At 35.1% G+C, this 23191-nt stretch overlaps 1 protein-coding gene across 2 annotated transcripts in view; it reads left to right on the top strand.

The window, feature by feature from the left end:
* LOC136029981 (uncharacterized) overlaps positions 1 to 23191 on the top strand; it is a 170317-nt gene that overhangs the window by 76462 nt on the left and 70664 nt on the right. For both annotated transcript variants that reach the window (XM_065708556.1, XM_065708555.1), the window contains one exon: positions 19808 to 19961. In XM_065708556.1, the coding sequence (XP_065564628.1) occupies positions 19816 to 19961 (146 nt within the window). In that variant the 5' untranslated portion in view covers positions 19808 to 19815. The remainder of the gene's footprint in view (positions 1 to 19807; positions 19962 to 23191) is intronic.

The raw sequence follows: 23191 nt of genomic DNA, 5'->3' as shown, positions 1-23191 counted from the left end.
AGATACGTGATTGACATAACCGGAACGGATTCGCTCTCTTTGGGGAGTTTGGGGAGGGGAGGGTTAATTCTGAAAAATTAGAAAAAACGAGTTATTTTTAACTTATGAAGGAGTGATCGGATCTTAATGAAATATGATGTTTGGAAGGATATTGTGTCTCATAAATCTTATTTGAAATCCTGACCGGATCTGGTGACATTGGGGGGAGTTGGGGGGGAACCTAAAATCTTGGGAAACGCTTTGAGTGGATGGATCGGGATGAAACTTGGTAGGGAAAATAATCGCAAGTCCTAGATACGTGATTGACATAACCAGAACGGATCCGCTATTTTGGGGGAGTTGGGGAGGATTAATTCTGAAAAATTAGAAAAATAAGGTATTTTTAACTTACGAAGGAGTGATCGTATCTTAATGAAATTTCATAAGAAGGACCTCGTAACTCATATCTCTTATTTTAAATCTCGACCTAGTCCAATGTCATTTGGGGGGGGGCAGACATCTTGGAAAACGCTTAAAGCGGAGAGATCAGGATGAAACTTGGTGGGAAGGATAAGCACAAGTCCAAGATATGTGACTGACATAATCGGGTCGGATCCGCTCTCTTCGGGGGAGTTAGGAGGTGGGGTTCAGTGTTTTGGCGAGTTTGGTGCTTCTGAACGTGCTAGGACGATGAAAATCGGTAGCCGTGTCAGGGAGCACCACAAATTGACTTGATAAACTCGTTTTCTCCGATTCGACCATCTGAGGGGCTGAAGGGAGAGGAAAAATTAGAAAGATTGAGGTATTTTTAACTTACGAGTGGGTGATCGGATCTTAATGAATTTCGATTTTCAGAAGGACCTCGTGACTCAGAGCTCTTATTTTAATTCCTGACCGGCATTAAGCCTCTGATTTTCCTTTTAAAGCAATCTGTTGATTCTTAGAATTTTGGTAGAGCTCATACCATATGAGCTCTTAGCTCTTGTTTGCTTTAGATTTGAGTTTTTTTTTGCAAATCAACAAGAAAAAAACTGAAAATTCATTCGTTTTTTTTTTAAAGAAACAATTCTATCATTTCTAGCACATCATTTAACACTTAAAGATCAATAGTTTAGTCAGCATGTATTTGTAGTCGATATTTGAAGTGCCATTATTGCTACCTGTAGATCGGAATAAACCATTATAATGACTCCCTTTTTAAAAGCGATAACTTTGTTCTTACTGGGGGACGGGGTCGCACAAACAGGGGAATCATATAATTATATAATAGGTTATATATGAAATCGTGTATATAATTATGATTTTTTAATTACTTATTGTAAAGTCAGTGCTGTCTAATAGATGGTTTGGCAAGGAAGAGGCTCATGAACCCAACTTGCTCAGCTTCCTCCCCTTGCCTCCCCTTGCTTGCTCAGCTTCATTTAACAACATCCAATATTTGTTTTTGCTAAGCCTAAGAACACATTATCATTAAGATTGTAATATCTTCTTTAAGATGTTTACAAACTGGAAAAAAAAAACTGTAGCCAATTTTCCAGCATAAACTTTCTGCATGTATTTGTATTTGTGACTTGAACTGACCGTTTCCACCATGAGTCAATGAGTTGACTCATGAGTCAATGAGCCTGTGAGTTAATTATTCAGAATAGCTTCATGAAGTCACCAATATTTTTTAGCACAGGCTTAACTAGGCTCTTCAAGTGTCTCTTGGCGTTTTTTGTGTTACTCCGGGGAGAAAAGCAGCTCAACCAAATCTATATATGGATCACAAACATAATGTAAAGTAACAAAGTAACGTAAATGTAAAGTAAAAAACAGAATGTAATAACTGGTTGCACTAGGCAAGGCTTTATCCAGGGAGGGGGTGGTGGTACCGCGTTTGAACCCCCTCCCAAAAAATCGTTCGAATTTCAAAAAAGTAACAAAATGCATGTAAACAAATTTTTGATGCGTTTTGTACATTTTTTTTTTTTTTGTAACTCGAACGAAGATTTTGGATACGGCCTTGGTGCCACGATATCCATGTGACTTAAATAATGAAACATTTCAAGGTCTCTTGTGATATATTCCAGTTTCATTGTCCCATTTCCTGTGTATCCAAAGCGTACAAATGAGTAAACCGCATGACTGTATGTAAAAAGCTGTCACCCTATATGACTAGATCATGTGGTACTGAAGGCCTGTTTTATGAAGAAAGCCTCATCCCATTTCATTCCTAGCTATGCCTATATTTTCTTAAATAATGTTGTCAACTTTAGCTAACTAAAGAGGAATGGACAAACTTTTTCAGTTTTCTTAAGGAACAACTCCCCCCCCCCCCCCTGTTTAACCAAGTTTAGGGCTGATAAGAACTTATCATTTTTTAATATTCCCCGACTTTTTAGGACAGCCAAGGAATCGTTCCTTCATACAACAAGAGAAGTTGGCCGAATCCTTTTGATTTTAACTAAATTTAATATAATTCCTTAAAAACATAGAAGGTGAGGAATGAACTGGAATGACGCCTTCTTAATAAAACAGGCCATGAGTCCGCGTCTATACTATGCGAAGGATGTGATACTGTATTGTCAGATGTGATACATTTGTGGTAGTTAGGCGGCTTTTTAGGTGGTTCGGCGATTCGGCATTGAATTCTTCAAATCAGGGCCTTTGCCACGTTTTTGCTTGTATGGCTTTGCTATGTTACACCAGATGTTTGGTAACACTCCCGTACTCTGGTAGTTGAAGTCTAACTGGTCGCTTGGTTCGGCGGTGAGCTGTTATTAGTAGTAGTAGTATATTCAAGCGTTCCTATTCTTTCTTTCTACCTTCAATGCTTTTGATACACAGGAGAGATAAAGTCCTCAAGGAGTTACAAAAATATTTATAAAAGAGAAAGGACATTCACATCTCAAAGACCTATCAGATTCAAAGCATAAAAAAATGGCATCACAATATTTATTTTTAGGTCCTTTGCCTTAGGCCTCTGAAAATCACACTTTTTTTGCAATTCAAAACTAAGAAATATTTCAACCGCTCTTCACGCTTTAATTTTTGAGGAACTACTCTGAATCTGTATCATAGTGGTATTGTCTTTTTAATAATCTTCTTCTTCTATTGACGATACAGGAAACGCCCACTGTGCAGTGGTAGATTCATTATAAACCATTTCAAATTGTAAAGTATGAAGGGCCTTTTTCGTACAAAATTAAGGGACATTCTTGGCAAGAAACTTGAATCAACCGTAAATTAGTAGGTAATTATAAAACATGAAGGCTCTTTCGAACTGATATTTCTGGATAAACAATAGACAGTTAAATTGCTAATATTTGTTGCAATGCTAATCAATATTTTCAATTTCATGAATTGAATACAATTAATGTGCCAACTGTGTGAATGATAAAAGAGGACTGCAATCTAGGGATCGTGATTCGGCTTTTTGTGAATAGTGTCAAATTAAAAATAAAGGTATTTATTTGCTATATAATACACACTGGAAAAATGAAGTTTGGTGAATGCTAATGAAATAAAATAAAATGAAAATACAATACTTTAGTAACAAAATTATGAAAATTAGGCTACAACAAAGAATTACGGAAGGGGGGCCGCCCAGAGTGCATATCAAATACATAACCTAAACTAATCTTACCTAACCAAAATACCAACTAGATATTTTATTAAAATATAACTATAATATAGTTTCCCACCGAGTCGAAGCTAGTTGTCTGGAATAAACACCGTCAAAACCGGGTATTCTCTCATGTTTGCTATACAAGTTCTCGAGTTTGTATTATCTAGCACATAAGCACCAAAATAAATACCTTCTGAAAATAAAGCCCAGTTAAAGGGGTGAAAGGCTCCTTTTTCCCAGTGATCTTCGAAAATGAATGAGTTAAAATGTAGTTTTTAAAAGTATAGTTATACACAGTTCTTGTGAAACTTAACAGATGGCTGTCAAATTTTCATATTGGGTAGTTTTCATATTAAGAATGACACCATACCTACAAAATTGTGTCGCATGCAAGGCCGTATCCATGGGGGTTTCCAGGTTTGAACTCCCTCTGAAATTTTGGTCCAACTCGTAAAAAGGTAACAAAAATGCAAAAAAACACATTTTTATGCGTTTTATAATGTTTTTTAAATACCCTCTCTCCAAGTGACGGAAGTATAAATTATATATATATATATATATATATATATATATATATATATATATATATATATATATATATATATATATATATATGCGCTAGTATAAATATCATAAGTTTTTCTAAATAAAAATAAAGAGTGACATTAAAACTAACAGAAATTGCCCTATTTATTAGTGAGGCTACCGCCCCCTTAATCACCGGCTATATCTTCTAAATAAAGTTTTATTTGTGGTTTATTGAAAGTAATGATCGTCAGTATTTCTAACATATTGAAATTAAAGGTTCAAGAATGGGAGCTTCGGGGGATGGCAGTTGGAATTCAAAGGAATGACAGCTCCCTCATATATAGAATAACTTTTGTTAGTTTTAGCCTAATGTTGCTCTTTACCTAGAGAAGCTTTTTTTAACAGTTCGTGGTAACGAACTGTAGTAGGGAGCGACCCGGCTCAATAGTAACCGAAACTCTAAAAAAAGGAATTTTGATACCAATAGTTACATCAAAAGAATCGCATTTAATGCTGATTTTAAATATATAAGTTTCATCAAGATTAGTTGTACCCGTCAAAAGTCACGAGCCTGAGAAAATTTGCCTCATTTTCAAAAATAGGGGGAAACACCCCCTAAATGTCATACAATCTTAACGAAAATCACACCATCAGATTCAGAATATCAGAGAAGCTTATTGTAGAAGTTTCAAATTCCTATCTATAAAAATGTGGAATTTTGCGTTGTTTGCCAGAATACAGATCACGGATGCGTGTTTATTTGTTTTTTTGTTTTTTTTTCCCAGGGGTGATCGTATCGACCCAGTGGTCCTAGAATGTTGCGAGAGGGCTCATTCTAACGGAAATGAAAAGTTCTAGTGCCCTTTTTAAGTGATCAAAACAATTGGAGGGCACCTAGGCCCCCTCCCACGCTGATTATTTTCCCAAAGTCAACGGATCAAAATTCTGAGATAGCCATTTTATTCAGCGTAGTCGAAAAACCTTATAACTATGTCTGTAGGTACGAGCTACTCCCCCACAGTCCCCGTGGGAGGGGCTACAAGTTACAAAATTTGACCGATGCTTACATGTAGTAATGGTTATTGGGAAGTGCACAGACGTTTTCAGGGGAATTTGTTGGTTGGGGTAGGGGCTGAGAAGAGGGGGATATGCTGGGGGAGCTTTCCATCGAGGAATTTGTCATGGGGTAGGAAAATTTCCATGAAGGGAGCGCAGCTCCCTTCATGGAAATTTTCATGGAAATTTTCATGGAAAAACTTCATGGAAAGTTTTTTTTACTGTTTTAAAAAGAAGAGTTGAGATAAAGAGTCAAACTTTGGCGTAAAAAGCGGGGCGTTGATGAGGAAGCAGCCCCTTTCATATACGAAGTAATTTCTGTTCGTTTTAAGTTTTAATGTCACTCCTTACTTTCAGTTAAAAAAAAACTTGTTTTTTTATTTAATTTTAATTAAGTTCTATAGTAACCATTCATTTTGTATTTTGTAAGACCAAACTGCCTTTCCATGACTAAAGTAAAACAGTTCAAAATAGGGATGACACGTTTTTATTGACAGTGAATAGATATAAAATTATTTAACTGGATATTTCGAACACATATACAGTGTTCATCATCAGCAGTAAAACTAAAAGACATGAATGAATTTAGTTTTACTGCTGATTATGAACACTGTATATGTGTTCGAAATATCCAGTTAAATAATTTTATATCTATTCACTGTCAATAAAAAGGTTTCATCCCTATTTTGAACTGTTTTACTTTCGTCATGGAAAGGCAGTGTGGTTTTCGAAGTTATCTATAATATCAAGTTAAATAAATACGAGAGTTAATTTGAGAAAAATAGTGAATATCCATCAAATACAGGACTAGAAAGTCTCAGCACCTGCAGCTGGATGACCATCAGCATAATTATAGTATGTAATATATTATTTGACAAAAAAAAAAGAAACCTAGGGCAATGGCCTCAAAAAAAGAAAAAGTGAACAATATACAAATACAATTATAGGAATCAGTATAAAATTTTGATCAAAAACACTAATACAAGCAAAGAAACTAAGTCATCACATAACACCCTCACGAAGGGTTATACCCACATGAATAAACCGCGCCAGATTCTTAAATATAAAAAAAAGTCTGTTTCCCAGCCCTCCTCTCCAAAAAACCTCCCCACCCCCTCCCCTAGATATGGCCACTTGAAAGATATTACGTTTGTTTGTTTCATCGTTTTTACTCAGATTATATCATTATCGATGCTACAGCCTCAAAATATTTTTTCATAATTTTTCAAAATTATGCATACCATAAGTATTGAATTTATCTCGAACCAGGTTTGGACAACATAACGAATAGAAAAACATTTTGCAAGTAATGGTGATAATTTATAAAGTCTTTTTAAAATGTTACACCGAAATGAGTTTTCAAATTTGACTTTAACTTGAAATTTATTTTTATTTATAGAGCTAATAGAAGTTCTATCAACTTGAATATTTGGAAGCAATTAAATAAAAAAAAACAAGTTTTTTTAACTGAAAGTAAGGAGCGACATTAAAACTTAAAACGAACAGAAATTACTTCGTATATGAAAGAGGCTGCTACCTCATCAACGCCCCGTTCTTTACGCTAAGTTTGACTCTGTCTCTCAATTCTTCTTTTTAAAACAGTAAAAAACTTTAGCGTAAAGAGCGGGGCGTTGATGAGGAAGCAGCCTCTTTCATATACGAAGTAATTTCTGTTCGTTTTAAGTTTTATTGTCGCTCCTTACTTTCAGTGAAAAAAACTTGTTTTTTTTATTTAATTTTAATTAAGTTCTATAGTAACCATTCATTTTGTATTTTGTAAGACCAAACTGCCTTTCCATGACTAAAGTAAAACAGTTCAAAATAGGGATGACACGTTTTTATTGACAGTGAATAGATATAAAATTATTTAACTGGATATTTCGAACACATATACAGTGTTCATCATCAGCAGTAAAACTAAAAGACATGAATGAATTTAGTTTTACTGCTGATTATGAACACTGTATATGTGTTCGAAATATCCAGTTAAATAATTTTATATCTATTCACTGTCAATAAAAAGGTCTCATCCCTATTTTGAACTGTTTTACTTTTACTTGATATTATTGTTATTATTATTAATATTATTGTTATATTACTTTTATTATTGTATTATTATTAATCATTGTTATTATTAAATCATTATTTAACTTTTTTTAACTTTTGCAACTGAATCCACTCTTAGCAGCATAGTTGCTCCTATTCAAAAGCCTTCAAGACTGTATTCAAAACATGAATAAAGAACCTTAAAACATAAATATGTATACCAAATATATATAACATGTACAAAAACATAAATAACATAAATAAAAATAACCATAAACATGAAAAACATATTAAAAATTAGTTAACAAAAAAAACATATAAATAAAAAACGTATATAAAACATAAATAAGGAATATAAAGACGAACAAAACCAGTGGAAAGAAGAAACAAAATAATTTAGAAAACATTGTTTAAAAACCCGAATCAAATTAAGAATTTGGAACTTGTCAGAGGGGCCGCAATCAGTCGATCGAGTTTTGTCATTTCTTTCAACCATAATAAATATATTTAAGAAAAAGGAAAAAACAATTTTTAAACGTTAAATTTATAATATCTGTTAGTTTATCCTTTCCCTTCTTTTTCCAAAACTTGACACATACAGTCATCTGGACTCCTACACCTAAAGAGAAGATGAACTAACCGGTCTTAATCGATCCCGCAGAGTAGGACAGAACCCCGAGTTTCCTTTCCAGTCCTTGACGAATAAAAGTTACCTTCAAATGACAAGCAGTTTGCTCACAGTTGGATCAAAATTCTTACAAAACGCAGTGGGAAGCCTAAGTAGAAATTAAATGTGAAACCAAACCTATCTTCACCTGTTTATAACACCAAGTAAATTTTGGCGAAACACCAGTTTCCCCCCCCCCCCGCAAGCTTTCGATTTCTACGCTATTAAGTCTTCTTTTTAAATCCCTCAGGGGCTTTTGACGGGTTTCCTTTGGCTCCTGTATATAATTAAATAAAAAAAAAAACAATTTTTTTAGCTGAAAGTAAGGAGCGACATTAAAACTAAAAACGAACAGAAATTACTCCGTATATGAAATGGGTTGTCCCCTCCGCAATTCCTCGCCTTTACGCTAAAGCTTTTAATTGTTTTAAAAAGTAGAATTGTGGCAAAGAGTCAAACTTTAGCGTAAAGAGCGAGGAATTGCGGAGGGGACAACCCATTTCGTATACGGAGTAATTTCTGTTCGTTTTAAGTTTTAATGTCGCTCCTTACTTTCAGCTAAAAAAATTAGTTTTTTTTTTATTTAATTTCTGAACGTGTTTGAATTAATGCATGTTTGGTTTTGGCTCAAATTTCATTATTAAAATGAAATTTGTATATTAATTCTTTTTTTTTGGCTAAATGGCTTTCTCTTAGTTTTGATCAGACGATTTTGATAAATAAGGGGTGGAGAAGGAGGCCTAGTTGCCCTCCAATTTTTCGGTTACTTAAAAAGGCAACTAGAACTTTCAATTTTTAACGAACGTTTTTATTAGTAAAAAATATACGTAACTTAAGAATTAACTTACATAACAAACTTTCATAACCTTATATTTTTATTATGTATACGAGGGGGTTTGTACCCTCGTTAATACCTCGCTCTTTACACTAAATCGTAAGTTTTGTCCCAATTCTTTAAGAATGACCCCTGAATCAGAAAGGCCGTAAAATAAATAGTTGAAATTACTAAAAATACTTTAGCATAAAGAGCAAGGTATTTATCTCCTCCTAAATACCTCGCTCTTTATGCTAAAGTATTTTTAGAACCTCTCATATGCGTTATAATCTCTGTTCGTTTTAAGTTTCAATGCTACTTCTTCCTTTCATTTGAAAAACCGTTTTCATGTTTATTTTTCATTGTTTTCTTATAGTAATGCAAGAGAATCCTGCACCCTTTTCATTGAATTTTTCTTCCCCCGTGACAGATTCCTCCAAGGAAAGATCCTCCACCATAGCCCCCTCTCCTCAGCCCCACCCCCAAACAAAATAATATCCCCCTGAAAACGTCTGTACACTTCCCAATAACCATTATTAAATGTAAACACTGGTCAAAGTTTGTAACTTGCAGCCCCTCCCCCAGTGATTGTGGGGGAGTAAGTCATCCCCAAAGACATAGTTATTATGGTTTTTGACTATGCTGAACAAAGTGGCTATCTCAAAATTTTGATCCGTTGACTTTGGGAAAAAAATGAGCGTGAGAGGTGGCCTAGATGCCCTCCAATTTTTTTGGTCACTTAAAAAGGGCACTAGAACTTTCCATTTCCGTTAGAATGAGCCCTCTTGCGACATTCTAGGACCACTTGGTCGATACGATGACCCCTGAAAAAAACAAAACAAAAACAAACAAACAAATAAACACGCACCCGTGATTTGTCTTCTGGCAAAAAATACAAAATTCCACGTTTTTGTAGATAGGAGCTTGAAACTTCGACAGCAGGGTTCTCTGATACGCTGAAACTGATGGTGTCATTTTTGTTAAGATCCTACGACTTTTAGGGGGTGTTTCCCCCTACTTTCCTAAATAAGGCAAATTTTCTCAGGCTCGTAACTTTTGATGGGTAAGACTAAACTTGATGAAACTTATATATTTAAAATCAGCATTAAAATGCGATTCTTTTGATGTAGCTATTGATATCAAAATTCAATTTTTTAGAGTTTTGGTTACTATTGAGCCGGGTCGCTCCTTACAGTTTCCTCTTACAGTTCGTTTCCACGAAATGTTTGATTTCAGGCCCAAAAAAATCGAGTCTCGTCGAGTTCAGTCCCGCCAAGGACTATGTTTTCACAAGGATTAGTAGTTCCTAACTTGCAGTTCTTACTGGTCATTGTGGCATATCAGTAGTTTTCAGCCAAAATTCAGATTAATACCATTCCTAATTTACTTATGTTTGGAATTTACCATTATCTGAAATAGGCAGTCTTTTGTTCTTAAAGACAAATTGTGCTATAACTTGACAAATAAATTAAAATTTTCTTTTAAAATGCATACAGGAAAGCCATAACGGTATCTGTTTTATTTAACTTCGTGGATATCACCTTGGTTTAATTACAAAGCTAAAAAAGAAACAATAGTACTTGTATCAAAGGGGCTGCAGGCCATCTGTCACGGGTGTAAAAGAATTTATGGTTCAACCATGCCTCTGAAACTACCTACTCTGCAACTGGCTCTGTCTTATGTATCTCTGGAGTTGCCTTAAATTACATACCAGTCCCTCTGCCTCCCTCTCTATGCATCTAGTCTGCAAATGAAAACAACTGTGTAACCCCTTAACTTATTCCATGCCTCGGTCTTTTTGAAGAATTTCCAAACCATGACCAAGAATAATGAGCCTTTGTCTTCGAATACGTGGTGCGAATACTTCAAAACATGATCTGGGGATTCAAACAATTATCTGCTTATTTCCATGTCTTTATTCATAAACACCATCGGAAATTTTGAGATATACTGGCCTCTCAAGGCTAAGAGGGGTATCTTTTTTAATCTCGTCCGTGGTTGGGGTGGGAGGATGTCAAAAAGAAAGATTTAAGGGAAATAGGAACTTCCTGGGAGGTTATAAAAAGGGAGGCTTTGAATAGACTGGGATGGAGGAGGAGAGTGCGTAGCTGTGTTGGCCTCAGGCGGCTTGGTGCTGTGGTGAATTTTTAGTAGTAGAAATAGCAGTAGACACTTCCATGAATTAACTAACTTGCATTCTTTGTGAAAAGAAACTTATACCTCACATGCAAAAGACTGAACTACAACGATAAAAAAATAATTTAATAAAGCGCTGATTCTAAAAGTTTACGACATCTTCATAAAGCTGTATATTTGAGCTTCTAAAGGAAGTTGCCTAAGAAGAGGACGAACAAAAAGCAACAACCCATTGAAGCATAAGGCCGTCAAGTTCAACGCAGCAGCTAAGAGCTATTTCATTTTATTGAATACATTTCCCTCCATGGTTGGTTGTCTTTGGGCCTTTTGTGTCAGGCAGGTTTGGACCGTAGTTCTTAGAGCTGCAGACTCGGCTGGACAAAAGTTTAAGATTATTGACCGACCCCATCATAGAGGCTGAAGGGCTCAGCCTTACCATTCCTATTCTTTTGAATTTGAAAGACCATTAGCTTTAAATTATAATTCAATTATTCCCCAAGAACCTTCAAGGTCAAGTTGCAGTAGCTGAAATAGCTATAGCACGTCTATTGCATGAAATCACCTTGGCTGCCCAACGCTTGATTAGAGAAAAATTGGTACCTCTTCTCCTAGAGGTCATTATTCCAGAATATTAGCTAGAAAACTTTTTAATTATACTTCTTGCCTTGAAATATTCGTCATAGGGAACCTTTTAAGAAGATTTTTAATAGGCCGTGAAAAAAGGTAAGAAGCGAACGAACTGAACTGCAAGGAATAATAGACGATCGACCATCCTAATTACTGAAAATGATTCGAAGTTTATCCCTGGAGCAGTAAAACTCGTGCGTTCTGTCAACTTCAAATACCTGAGTCCACACAAGTGACGATTGTCAAAAAAATGGCCAATATTTTAAGTAGTCCATGTTCTTCGTTGATTTTAATGTTACACTTGCACTACAGAAACGAAAATCAAAATGGTGAGATCTTGGTTTAATATACCACAAGTTTTTTCTCGAATAAATTTATCTTGTAATAATTGGCTAAGATTCAGTATGTATATGAAAAATTGGCTCATAAGGCTTCCATCTTTTCTGATAAAAAAAAAAGTATGCCTCCAGTCTTTCCTTAGATCTGTCAAACATAATAACTATAGTTTAATACAGCCCAGCTCACCCAATTACCCAAGGGATATATTCCGGATAGAGTTTTCCGAGGAAATTTCCCGAGTGGGAGGCATTAACCAGACACCATATTATTGGTGAATGAAAAAAGCAAAACTTTGCTTTTGTCGAGACGTGTGACTATAGAAGAGGTTGGGTACTAGCACCGTAATTTCTCTCCAAAGAAAAATTTGGGTTTGGTAATTAGAAACGTGTTGCACAAGATTGTTTCTAAGATTTAGAACTCGTCCCTTAAACTAACTAAGTTCTACCGGTTAAGTCAGTCTATTTTGTCTACTTGTAATTAGCTTTATAGGTATTTATAAATTTTGACTTTTTTCCAAAATCTGTTATACAGAAATAGTGGAAATGGAGCTTTTGATACTAAATCTTTTTTTGGTATCTTAGCTTGCTAAATACAACCTTCCTCTTTTGCCAATAAACAGTTACTGATACGAGTAGCAATACACGATGGCATGTTTTTTTTTATTGATGCTTCTCCTGGAATTTTACGTGGTGTAAGTCTTTTGAGTTATCATTATTGAACTATCATAAGCAGGATCGGGATTGTCAAATTTAAAGTTTGCTCTTCATTGGGACAGCCATTAGTTTCAATCCAGAGTTTGACTTAATTTGACTAGTAACCAATACGGGGAACCTCAGTAACTGAGAAAATCAGAATTTAAGTAATTCCAAATTCAACCGAAGACTTCGAAAAAAAAATGACACTGTTCAAACAAATATTAAGAGTTCCGACAGAGAAGCCTAACTTAGCCGATTTAGCCGGGCAGTTCGACCAGGGGTGCTGAAGACTGTAGCAATACAAGAAGAGTAACAACAAAGTACTGCTGGAAAAACTATCTTCTGATGCTGATATAGCGAGGATGAGGGCTCCCAGTTCCATTACTACGGACGCCCTAAACGAGTCAATTCAATTGTACGTGGAATCGGACGCTCTAAACGAGTCGGTTCAATTGTGCGTGGAATCGGACGTTCTAAACGAGTCAGTTCAATTGTATGTGGAATCGGACGCTCTATACGAGTTAGTTCAATTGTACGTGGACTCGGACGCTCTAAACGAGTCAGTTCAATTGCACGTGGAATCGGACGCTCTAAACGAGTCGGTTCAATTGTACGTGGAATCGGATGCTCTAAACGAGTCAGTTCAATTGTACGTGGAATTGGACGCTCTGAACGAGTCAGGTCAATTGTACGTGGAATTGGACGCTCTAAACGAGTTAGTTCAATTGTACGTGGAATCAGACGCTCTAAACGAGTCAGTCCAATTGTACGTGGAATTGGACGCTCTAAACGAGTTAGTTCAATTGTATGTGGAATCGGACGCTCTAAACGAGTCAGGTCAATTATATTTGGTAAACCCTGACAGCAAATAGAGCTGCGAACATTTTCAATGTTATTGCTGCAACTCGCTTTAGAATCATCCTACTACGAAGGCGATAAAAACTGATATCGGACCAAGAAAGGGACTCTCCCATCAAAATTATTCTTTTTTTCTAAATTTTTACGTACTATCTAGTGTTAAAGTACATGTGTTGTTAATTTATATACAAATTTAGTTATAACAATAGAGATTTGTGTGATAGTCACAGCGCACTAACTCACTTTTGATTCTTTTTTAAGTGAAACATTGTTTCACTCTTCGAACAAATTGGCTTTCGACCATATTTTTAGAAAAAAACTAAATCTGGCTAAGTTCGAGTTTAGTTGGTTTTTAGTCAATTTATACCAGCAAATTTCCAAAAAGCATACATTTTAATTTTTCCAAAAATACAATTTGGTGTCTCTAATCATCCTAGCGGCGTGAAGTATCTACTGTTAATTTTTCAAGGTTGGTTAGCAGAAAAATTTCTAGAGCATGACTAAAAATAATTTTATCTTTTAATTTCATTGTATGACTACTTTATGACATGGTTTAGGAATTATTCATGTTGTCTACTTTTTTGTATCTTTATTCATAGGCATCATCTTTAAATTCAAAAAATTTTTCGTTTTGTAAAACCAGTCTTACAGTTAGCTACATTGTTGCAATTTTACTTCACTGAAGCCAGGAGGTAAAGTTAACTATTGTATTGTAGGGAGATTTATTATTAAATGCAATTTTCTGTTGGAAATATATATCTTTAAATAAGTCAAATATAATAGAACAGAAATAGAATCTGAAATCATTATAATTATTCAGAATGAATTTTAAAGTGTGTAATTCTTGAAATTATAGTATAATCGGGCAATACATATTGAAACAAGGGCAGTCAAACTTAATTCGCATTTGCAGTTAAAATTGAATGTCTTTTTATAGACCTTCCACAACCCTGGAATGCATCAGGAATGCCCGAATTAGAAATTTGCTTATACACTTTCAAAATATTGAATTTCATCTATTTTGGGACATCGCTAATTTAAAAATTCAAAGAATGGACTTTGATGTTTTATGACGAAGTTCATGGTACCTGACTGCTAAAAACTTAGGACCAGATATGTCGTTGATCAACCATTTAACTACATTTTCTCCTTAGAGCTGTATCTCTTTAAGTTCCTTTTAAAAGAACCAACAGATGGATATTCAGGGATAATGTATATCTGGAGCACAGCTTAGATACCAATATACGGTTATGAAAACTCCTATCTTGCCCACGAGAAGCTTTTGGTACAGAGCTCTGAACTTGGCGCCTCCTCCAAGCCCGCGCTCCGACGCGTAGATCGTACTACAACACCATAGGTGGGAACGCACTTTTGTTTTGTTGCATACACAGCTTAGATACCAATATTGGTATCTAAGCTGTGCTGCCAGTTTCCTGTCTCCAGCCACTAGCATCGCTGCCGCACACTGTGTCCCAAAAATAAATCGAATTTTCGTAACTGTATTGGTATCTAAGCTGTGATCTGGAGACCATTCTAAATGGAGGTGCAATGTCTCACAAAAGTGCTCTTCAAGTATTATATTCCAGAAGTCTCCTCTTGCAGGTATTTTGACAGTAATATATTTCTGCGTGTTTGCCGCATTGGGTTGACAAACGACGGTAAAAGTAGATATAATCCATGAATATAGGGAATGTGTTGTATAAAACAACCATTGAATATGCTTCAAATCTCTCATTAAGAGGGTATAAAGATCCCCGATTGATTCTGCAACTGGCCCCTGGGGGTCCTGCTTTTAATACTTTGAAAGGGGTGCCAGTAAGGTTTTAAGAGGCCCTGCGAAAAGTGGGGGGTTTCTATTTTAATAATGACCTGTTAACTATTGTTTTGTTTCACACGGTTTTGTGCAAAAAGTTATTTCACATTAGAATGCTGATCGGATGACATAATAATATCTATCAAACAGTTCGTGGTAACGAACTGTAGTAAGGAGCGACCCGGCTCAATAGTAACCGAAACTCTAACAAACGGAATTTTGATACCCATAGTTACATCAAAAGAATCGCATTTTGATGCTGATTTTAAATATACAAGTTTCATCAAGTTTAATCTTACCCATCAAAAGTTACGAGCCGGAGAAAATTTGCTTATTTCAGAAAATAGGGGAAAACACCCCTTAGAAGTCATAGAATCTTAACTTTTTAAAACTGTTCTTACTGTTTTAAAAATTAGAGTTGAGAGAAAGAGTTAAGCTTTAGCGTAAAGAGAGGGGCGTTGAGGAGGGAACAGTCTCTTTCATATAAGGAATAATTTCTGTTCGTTTTAAGTTTTACTGTCGCTCCTTACTTTCAGTTAAAAAAAAAAACTTGTTTTTTTTTAATTTAATTTATTAGAGGATAGCCTATAACTTTCTTCTTGATGAGCCTTGTCGTCTGTGCCGCAATTTTGTCAAAATCCTGGGGGGGAGTTGGAGCCGATTTTCTGAAGTTAAGTAAAAATGAAAGTGAAAAGTGAAAAATGAGCGATATAATACCATAAAGGCAGAGGAATACTAAAGAAAATTAATCTTTTTCCGTGGATACTTGAATTATGTAGCCTATCTTAGTTTTGATAAGATTTTTGAAGACGTTTAGTTTCAGCTAAGGAAGGGGGAAAACTGGAGTCTAGGATGCACTTGCCCCCTTCTTCATAGCAAATTATGCCCCTGCTTGCCATTCAATATACTGGTGACAACAAACATTATTTTTGTATCTTCTTTTCGTTTCCTTTTTTGGCATGTGTCTATGTTTATTGTATCTATGTTTGTGTCTATGTTCATATATTGTGTCTGTCTATAATTGTTTTATGTTTGTCTGTATTATTTCTCTGTTCATTATCAAGGGCTGTGTTGCAAACAGCGCTAAACCAACTAAGGCCAAAACAGAAACAAAAAAAGTATTTCCTTTAAGATATTTATATTAAAGTTTCATATTAAAATGTTATAAAGTATTCTATATTAAAGTTTTTAGTAAAGTATTATATTAAAGTTTTTCCTTTAAAGTTTTTCCTTTCCATTAAATATTATTTTACCTTGTTTTTCCAAACAAATTGATGACATCTAGTTTTTCGTTTAACCCAGTTGGATTGCTAAAAAAAAACACGATTTTCGTGCTTGAGTTGTATCATGAAGCATGCAAAACGTGATAGACTGTGTACTTTCCTAAAATCTTAGTGATTTTACTACTTTGGTTCATTTATACCCTCAATTGTACAAGCAGAATAATTCTTTCTCTACGACATTGCATCCTCTCCTTATCTTGTTTTCTTGTTTTAGACCTTCCGTGACTAGAAAGAAAAGAACTTATAAGAGAATTATTAATCTGCATGTCGCATTTTTAGCAAGCATGCGTCGTTTTTTTTTTTTTTTTTTTTTCAAATGACTTAGTTGTAATTGTGGTCTTGTCGAGCCAGTGGCCGTCAAATATTGGGAGATGAGTCGTTCAAATTGAAATTTAAAGTTCTAGCACCCTTTTCTTTAAAATTAAAACAGCAGTGGTGGCAACGATAGCTGCAGCCCAGTAAAGTACGATCCACAATTCATAGAAACTAAAAGTTTAAAAACGCCTTAAAAAAACTGTCTTGTGAGAAAAAATTAGCATGAGCTGATTCGGGAATGATAACTATTATTTTGTTTAATCTTCTGTAAAACATTATTTTGAAAACAAATTTAGGGTAATTTTGAAAAATTGCGTGAAACCCCACGAAAATGGCGTTGGATTGAAACGAAAGTACATCATAGGGATCTCGATTGCCTACTCAGTACATGAACCTTGCAGCCTCCGCCTTTTGTAAATGGGTAGCATTAAAAAGTCTTTTTTTTCTTGTTTTACTATTATCATCATTTTAATGAAAGAGATCATGTACCAAAGGAATACAAATTTGTGCCGAAAAGTTAAAGTTTCTGCCCAAATAGGGCTCAATTCCTATGGAGCTCAAATTCTGGGTAGCCAATCATTCTTGATTATCGAAAAGCTCTTCTTATTGTCTTCTAATTTCGAGGCCATGTATGGCTTCGACATGACCTAATTTAGAGGCCATGTGTGGCCATGGTGGCCAACTACCGCGCGGTGGTACATTCCTCCTTAAACACATACGGCCCATACAAAATGAACGGTTACTATACACCCTTCGTGGGTAATACTAAAGCATGCGTATTATTGCGTTCCATCTACTAGTAAATAGGTCACTGAACCTTCTTTGTGTGTTGCGGGGATAGGGGTTGAAATATTAAGGCGGGCATTTTCACCTACATTATCTGAATCTCCATGCGAGGCCCTTCAGATGAATACTAACCTCTCTCCACTAACCTATCTTTGAAAGAATGTGTTTCAGCTAAGCGTGCAACATGAATGCAGGTGTTTCACAGATTCCCTTTTGTTACGCAATTGAATACTCTTGATGGAAAATGACAGTTTTAAAGATCTGAGCACTGTGTCAAAAAAATTTGATTTTTTTAAAGGACAGGGTCGAAAGTCAAATTTCGCTTTAAAACAAGTATTTTAAAGCGAAATTATATAGCCACGTTACATTTCTAAAAGTCCAGAAATTATCCAACATATGAAGGCCCTCTTCAGTGTTCCACTCAGTTTGACTTTTTTCAGTGACTCAAAAATGAATGCTGTAACACACACAAAACATGATAAACTTTCAACTTTGTTATTACATTACTTCAAAACGATACCGCTCATTTAATTGTAATTGCTTGAAATAACATGGTTTTCCTGTCAAACGTCTTGCATCTTAGTTTTCAAATCAAAAACGAGAAAACATCTTCTTGGTTGTTATTATTGTAGTGTAAAATGCACTGGAAAGAGTTGAAATGCCAGCGACTTAACAAACCACCGCAAGTTTTTGAGTGAACTGTCTTTTAAAGTGGCCACGTGTGCTCCACATAAGCTTCTGCACAAATTTCTAGTAGTATTGGTCTTGAGCATGTCGGCGGATCTGGTTCTAGCGGAGACGATTGGTTTCCACACGCCAGCCTGTGGCTACTGAGCAAGTGATAAATTTCGTGTATACCTAACTGCTATATTATTTTGCTAACTCGATCCGTGTAATTGAGACTTTATACGTACAAAGTAAATAAAAAAAACAATTGTTGCCACTAAAAAAGTAAGGAGCAGCATCAAAACTTAAATCAAACAAAAATTATTATGTACATGAGTGGGGGGTCGCCCCTTCCAAAATACCTCGCTCTTTGCGCTAAAGTTTTTTTGTATTTAAATTAACTCGTAACATTTCGACAAATTTCACATTTAGGAGGGTTTTTTTCAGACTACGCCGTTAGTTATTAATTAATTAATTGTAATTAATTTTAATTTTAGGGCCCCAAAAGGTTAATGTACAACCTTTTAGCGTCCTAAAGCAATAATAGACGTTTTGTATTTTCTGAATAGACAAATAACTCCACCATTTTTAAAGCATGATTAACCCTTTTATGATAGACTTCTAAGCCAGTAAAAAGAAAGAAAATTATTTGAGTAATTACTTTTTTTTACAATTGAACCCCCAATTTCTTTTTTTTTTAATTCTTCAACAATGTGTATAGTGGACTTGTTCTCATTCGCAAGAGATGGACTAGGCTAGGAACATGCACCATAACAGCTTGACCTTTCTTTAGGCAAAGTTCGCTTGGATATATTATGTTGTTTTTTCATACTACGCCGCGAAACCGTTCAAGCTAACATAATTCTAATTTCGTTTTTACGTTGTCTAATCTTATGGGGCAGGCTTCGTCCGTAACATAGGCAGTACTAAGCCTCAAGTTTTGTTTATTTTACTTTACGCAAGTTTTTGTTACATTATGGAAAACTTCAACACACCATCAACAACTTGGTATTCACAGATAAGCAAATAATGGATTTTTAAAATAAAATTCCCCGACAAAGCTTTTCACGCTTGATCAGATCTTGAATCTCCATTCCAAGTTATTAGTTTTTGAATAGTTTGCTTATGATGATTGTGGTGACCTTAAATGATGAAATCGATTATTTTATCTTTTTTTGCGTCACCCTAGCGTGAAAAGACTTGTTTAAGTGTGAAAGGTAATATTAAGGTAACACAAGTTAACCACCTAGCATATAAAAGTACGTACTGAGTGTGAATGTAGCTTTCAGGCACCTCCTTTTAAAATCAGCCTTGCCACCATGGTCAATTTCTAAAGTGCTCCAATTGTGCAAATTTTAATGCTACACAGTGATTTTCAGTGCTACATTCAAAATATATACTGTAATTGTGCTAACATAGCACTTTTGCGCAAATTTAGCAACCCTGAGCACATGGTACAGTGCTACACATAATAAACAATGCTGAAATAGCTCTACGTTGCACACAATAGCACAGGTGGCACCCTTGTTTGACACACCATAGAATGAAGTAGTTAAACCAGTTTAATGTTGACTTTACTGTTGTTTCAGACTAAGCTATGGGAAATTCTGGGTCAGTGCAGGACCCCATTTGGAACCAAACCTACCCTAGACCTCGATCACATTCTCAGCCAAGAACACGACAAGACCGTTGGCCGAGTTATGACATCGGTGGACATGAATCTCGTATCTCTAAATATCACAAGTAAGATTTTTAGTCTTCGTTTTTAGCACGGTGAAGATGTTGGTTGCAATCGTAAGAGTTTGATATAAGTCGAATGTTATATGAATTTCAAGGTCACATCGGGAACTTTTGACTTCTAAAATTCTATACCACATATTGCATAGAATATTGTCCATATTAGGATAGATAGGTGTATAGGAGAGATATAGGATAGTATATAGGATAGATAGGTGTATATTTTTTGCATAGAAATAAAATGAAAGATTTACATTTCACACAGTATAAAAAATACGTATTAAAATTACCTCCCTTGCTGGAAATTGGTGTTTCATCTCTGAATTCTTATTAAATGGAAGCATGCAATAATTCTCCAAGCATTCATAAGTATAAATTGAAAATAAACAAACTTTTTAATCAATATGTAAAACGAAATAGTTCTAAACTACCAAAGAGAGAAAAAAGAAAGATTATGTGTCCTATGCTGTCGTGTATGAAAAAGAGGTTTATCTTAATCCTTTTTTTTACGTTATTTCCTAATCTTATTTCAGAACAAGAACATTAGCTCTTAATCCTGTGTCAGAAATGAAAGCAAGATAATCGCACCTTTTTCACCCGTCGTTATAATTGCCAATTGTTGCCACATCAAATTTGGGGCCAGTAAAAAACGAAAAGTTTCTGAGTCACTCCTTACGATCTATGTGTTTTAAATGAACAGATTACAACACAATCTTTAAAGGAATGTATCCTATTTGTGCCCTAGATGTAATAACAAGTGATTAGTAGAGTAATGCCACTATGGGAATTCAAAAAGCACTATGTTAAAAGACGTAATTTTATGAGAGATCCCCCCCAAAAAAAATCTACTTTGGGTTTAAACTGCTACAAACAAATAGTTATTAAAAAATGTATGAGCCTCTAAGATAAACTAACTTTGCGCATCAAAATTTAATTTTATACTATTTCCGCGAGTAACATAAAGGGTATGGCGCAATTCTGAAAGGCAGAGAATTCCGATGTGTAGATACGAAAAATAGGGAGTTTACTTTTGAAAACATTATAAATATTAAATAATAGCGAAAATTTGGTTCCAAAGTGGGACACATAACAGCGCGCGGAAAGGGAAGTAACCGAAGTTACAATAGCTTAAGAATCTCCAATGATCCCATCGTAGTGCGCTTAAAATGCTTCATTGCTCGTGCGCGAAGGCGGAGTAATGAAGAAAAGTGTTCGACTGATGTGTCCCAAAAATTTTTAATGGAGTGTATACAATTTTCGCTACTGTTTAATATTTACACTGGGCCTTAGAACAATCTTGTGGCTCGAAAAATTCTCGTTGTTTCTACCGACTTGAAATTTTTCCGAAAAAGAAAAAATCAAATGAAATTCACGTATTCATTCTTTTTGCTGACCCAAAATTTGTCACATGGGATTTTTAAAACCAAACGTGTTTTTAAAATGTGGATTTGTTTGTTTCTGCAGAACAAAAAATACGTGATTAGCTTTGAAAATGCGTCATAGGTTTGACAGGCTGAAGTAAACTTTTTACCATGAAGTTGCTGGAAAGGAACCTTTCTTTTTCTCTTTGACCAAACTCTCTGACAAACGGTTTATAATTTTAAATTCAAAACTTTCTCAGATATAGTATGGTGTGCTAATAATTATGATTATTAAGACTGTGCTGACGTCTATCTGGGTGGTATTTTGTACGAAACATAAGTCTCTTTGCCACCGTGAAGTGTTGGCTAACACTTTTTGTTAGGACGGCGGAAACAGTATTCCTAGTAAACAAAAATGGTTAGCTAACAATCCGTAGAAACGTAATGCATTAACTGGGTTGGAAATTAAAAAAAAACTACGAGCTTGGAACAAAAACTTGAAAAATGCAGTTAGTGGGGCCAAGAGGAGCTCAAGAGAGAAAAAAAAATACTAAGAAAAGGTTAAATGTAGGGACTATTTGCAAAGCCTGGACGCTCTATCAATGTTATAAGAATAATAGTTTAAGCATAGCTTTGTTGCTTTATCTAGATTTTGAATACTGCGGTTCTCTAACAGTTTTTTAGATTTGAGTTGTTAGATAAATTCAAGTTTAACTTCCAAAGAGAGAAAAAAGAAAGATTATGTGTCCTATGCTTTCGCGTATGAAAAAGAGGTTTATTTTCATTGTTTTTTACGTTATTTCTTAATCTTAGTTCCGAACAAGGACATTAGTTCTTAATCCTATGTCAGAAATGAACGACAAATAATCGCATCCTTTTTACCTGTCGTTATAATTACCAATTGTTACCGCATCAAATTTGGGGCCAATAAAAAACGAAAAGTTTCCGAGTTTTCATTTCTTACAATCTATGCATTTTAAGTGAACGGATTACAATACAAACTTTAAAAAATATATCCCCTTTGCCATTTTATTCTGCATGGTCGAAAAACCTAATAACTATGTCTTTGGGGACGACTTACTCCCCAACAGTCCCCGTGGGAGGGGCTTCAAGTTACAAACTTTGACGAGTGTTTACATATAGTAATGGTTATTGGGAAGTGTACACACGTTTTTAGGGGTATTGGTTGGTTGGGGGGGATTGAGGGGAGAAGGTTACGTGGGGGGATCCTTCCATGGAGGAATTTGTCATGGGGGAAGAGAATTTCCATTAAGGGGCGAAGGATTTTCTATACAAAAATAGTTCTTTCTATGCGAAAAATATAACACCTATCTATCTTATTCACATATTAATTTTAAAAAACCAGTTGTTTTATCTGAAAGTAAGGAGTGACACTAAAACTTAAAATGAACAGAAACTGAAAGTAAGGAGCGATATTAAAACTTAAACCGAACAGAAATTACTCCGTATATGAAAGGGACTGTTCCCTCCTCAACGCCCCACCTCTTTGCGCTAAAATGTTACTGTTTAAAAAGTAGAGTTGAGAAAGTCAAACTTTAGTGTAAAGAGCGGGGCGTTGCATGGCAGTTCTTGAACCCCAGAATTGCCACGGGTCAATAAGCATGTAAAATTTGATTATCATCCAGAAAAAATATATTAAGCAAAAAAATCTATTGTTTTGTATAAGAAATATTATCATATAGCCTACTCATGTGATCATATGATCTAAAATCAAAGACCGGAAAGGAGGTTGTTTGCCAAAATGCTAACATATTAAAGCGAAGATTTTTGTTAATTTATCGGATAGTCCTTTAACTCAGCTGGAAGTGGTAACTGTATCGTACCTCACGTAGATACGATCTTCTATTGATAGAC

The sequence above is a fragment of the Artemia franciscana genome, chromosome 8, assembly GCF_032884065.1.
Source record: "Artemia franciscana chromosome 8, ASM3288406v1, whole genome shotgun sequence".
NCBI classification, from domain to species: domain Eukaryota; kingdom Metazoa; phylum Arthropoda; class Branchiopoda; order Anostraca; family Artemiidae; genus Artemia; species Artemia franciscana.
The sequence above is the reverse complement of the archived record's forward strand: the minus strand, read 5'-3'. Positions and strand labels throughout refer to the sequence as shown.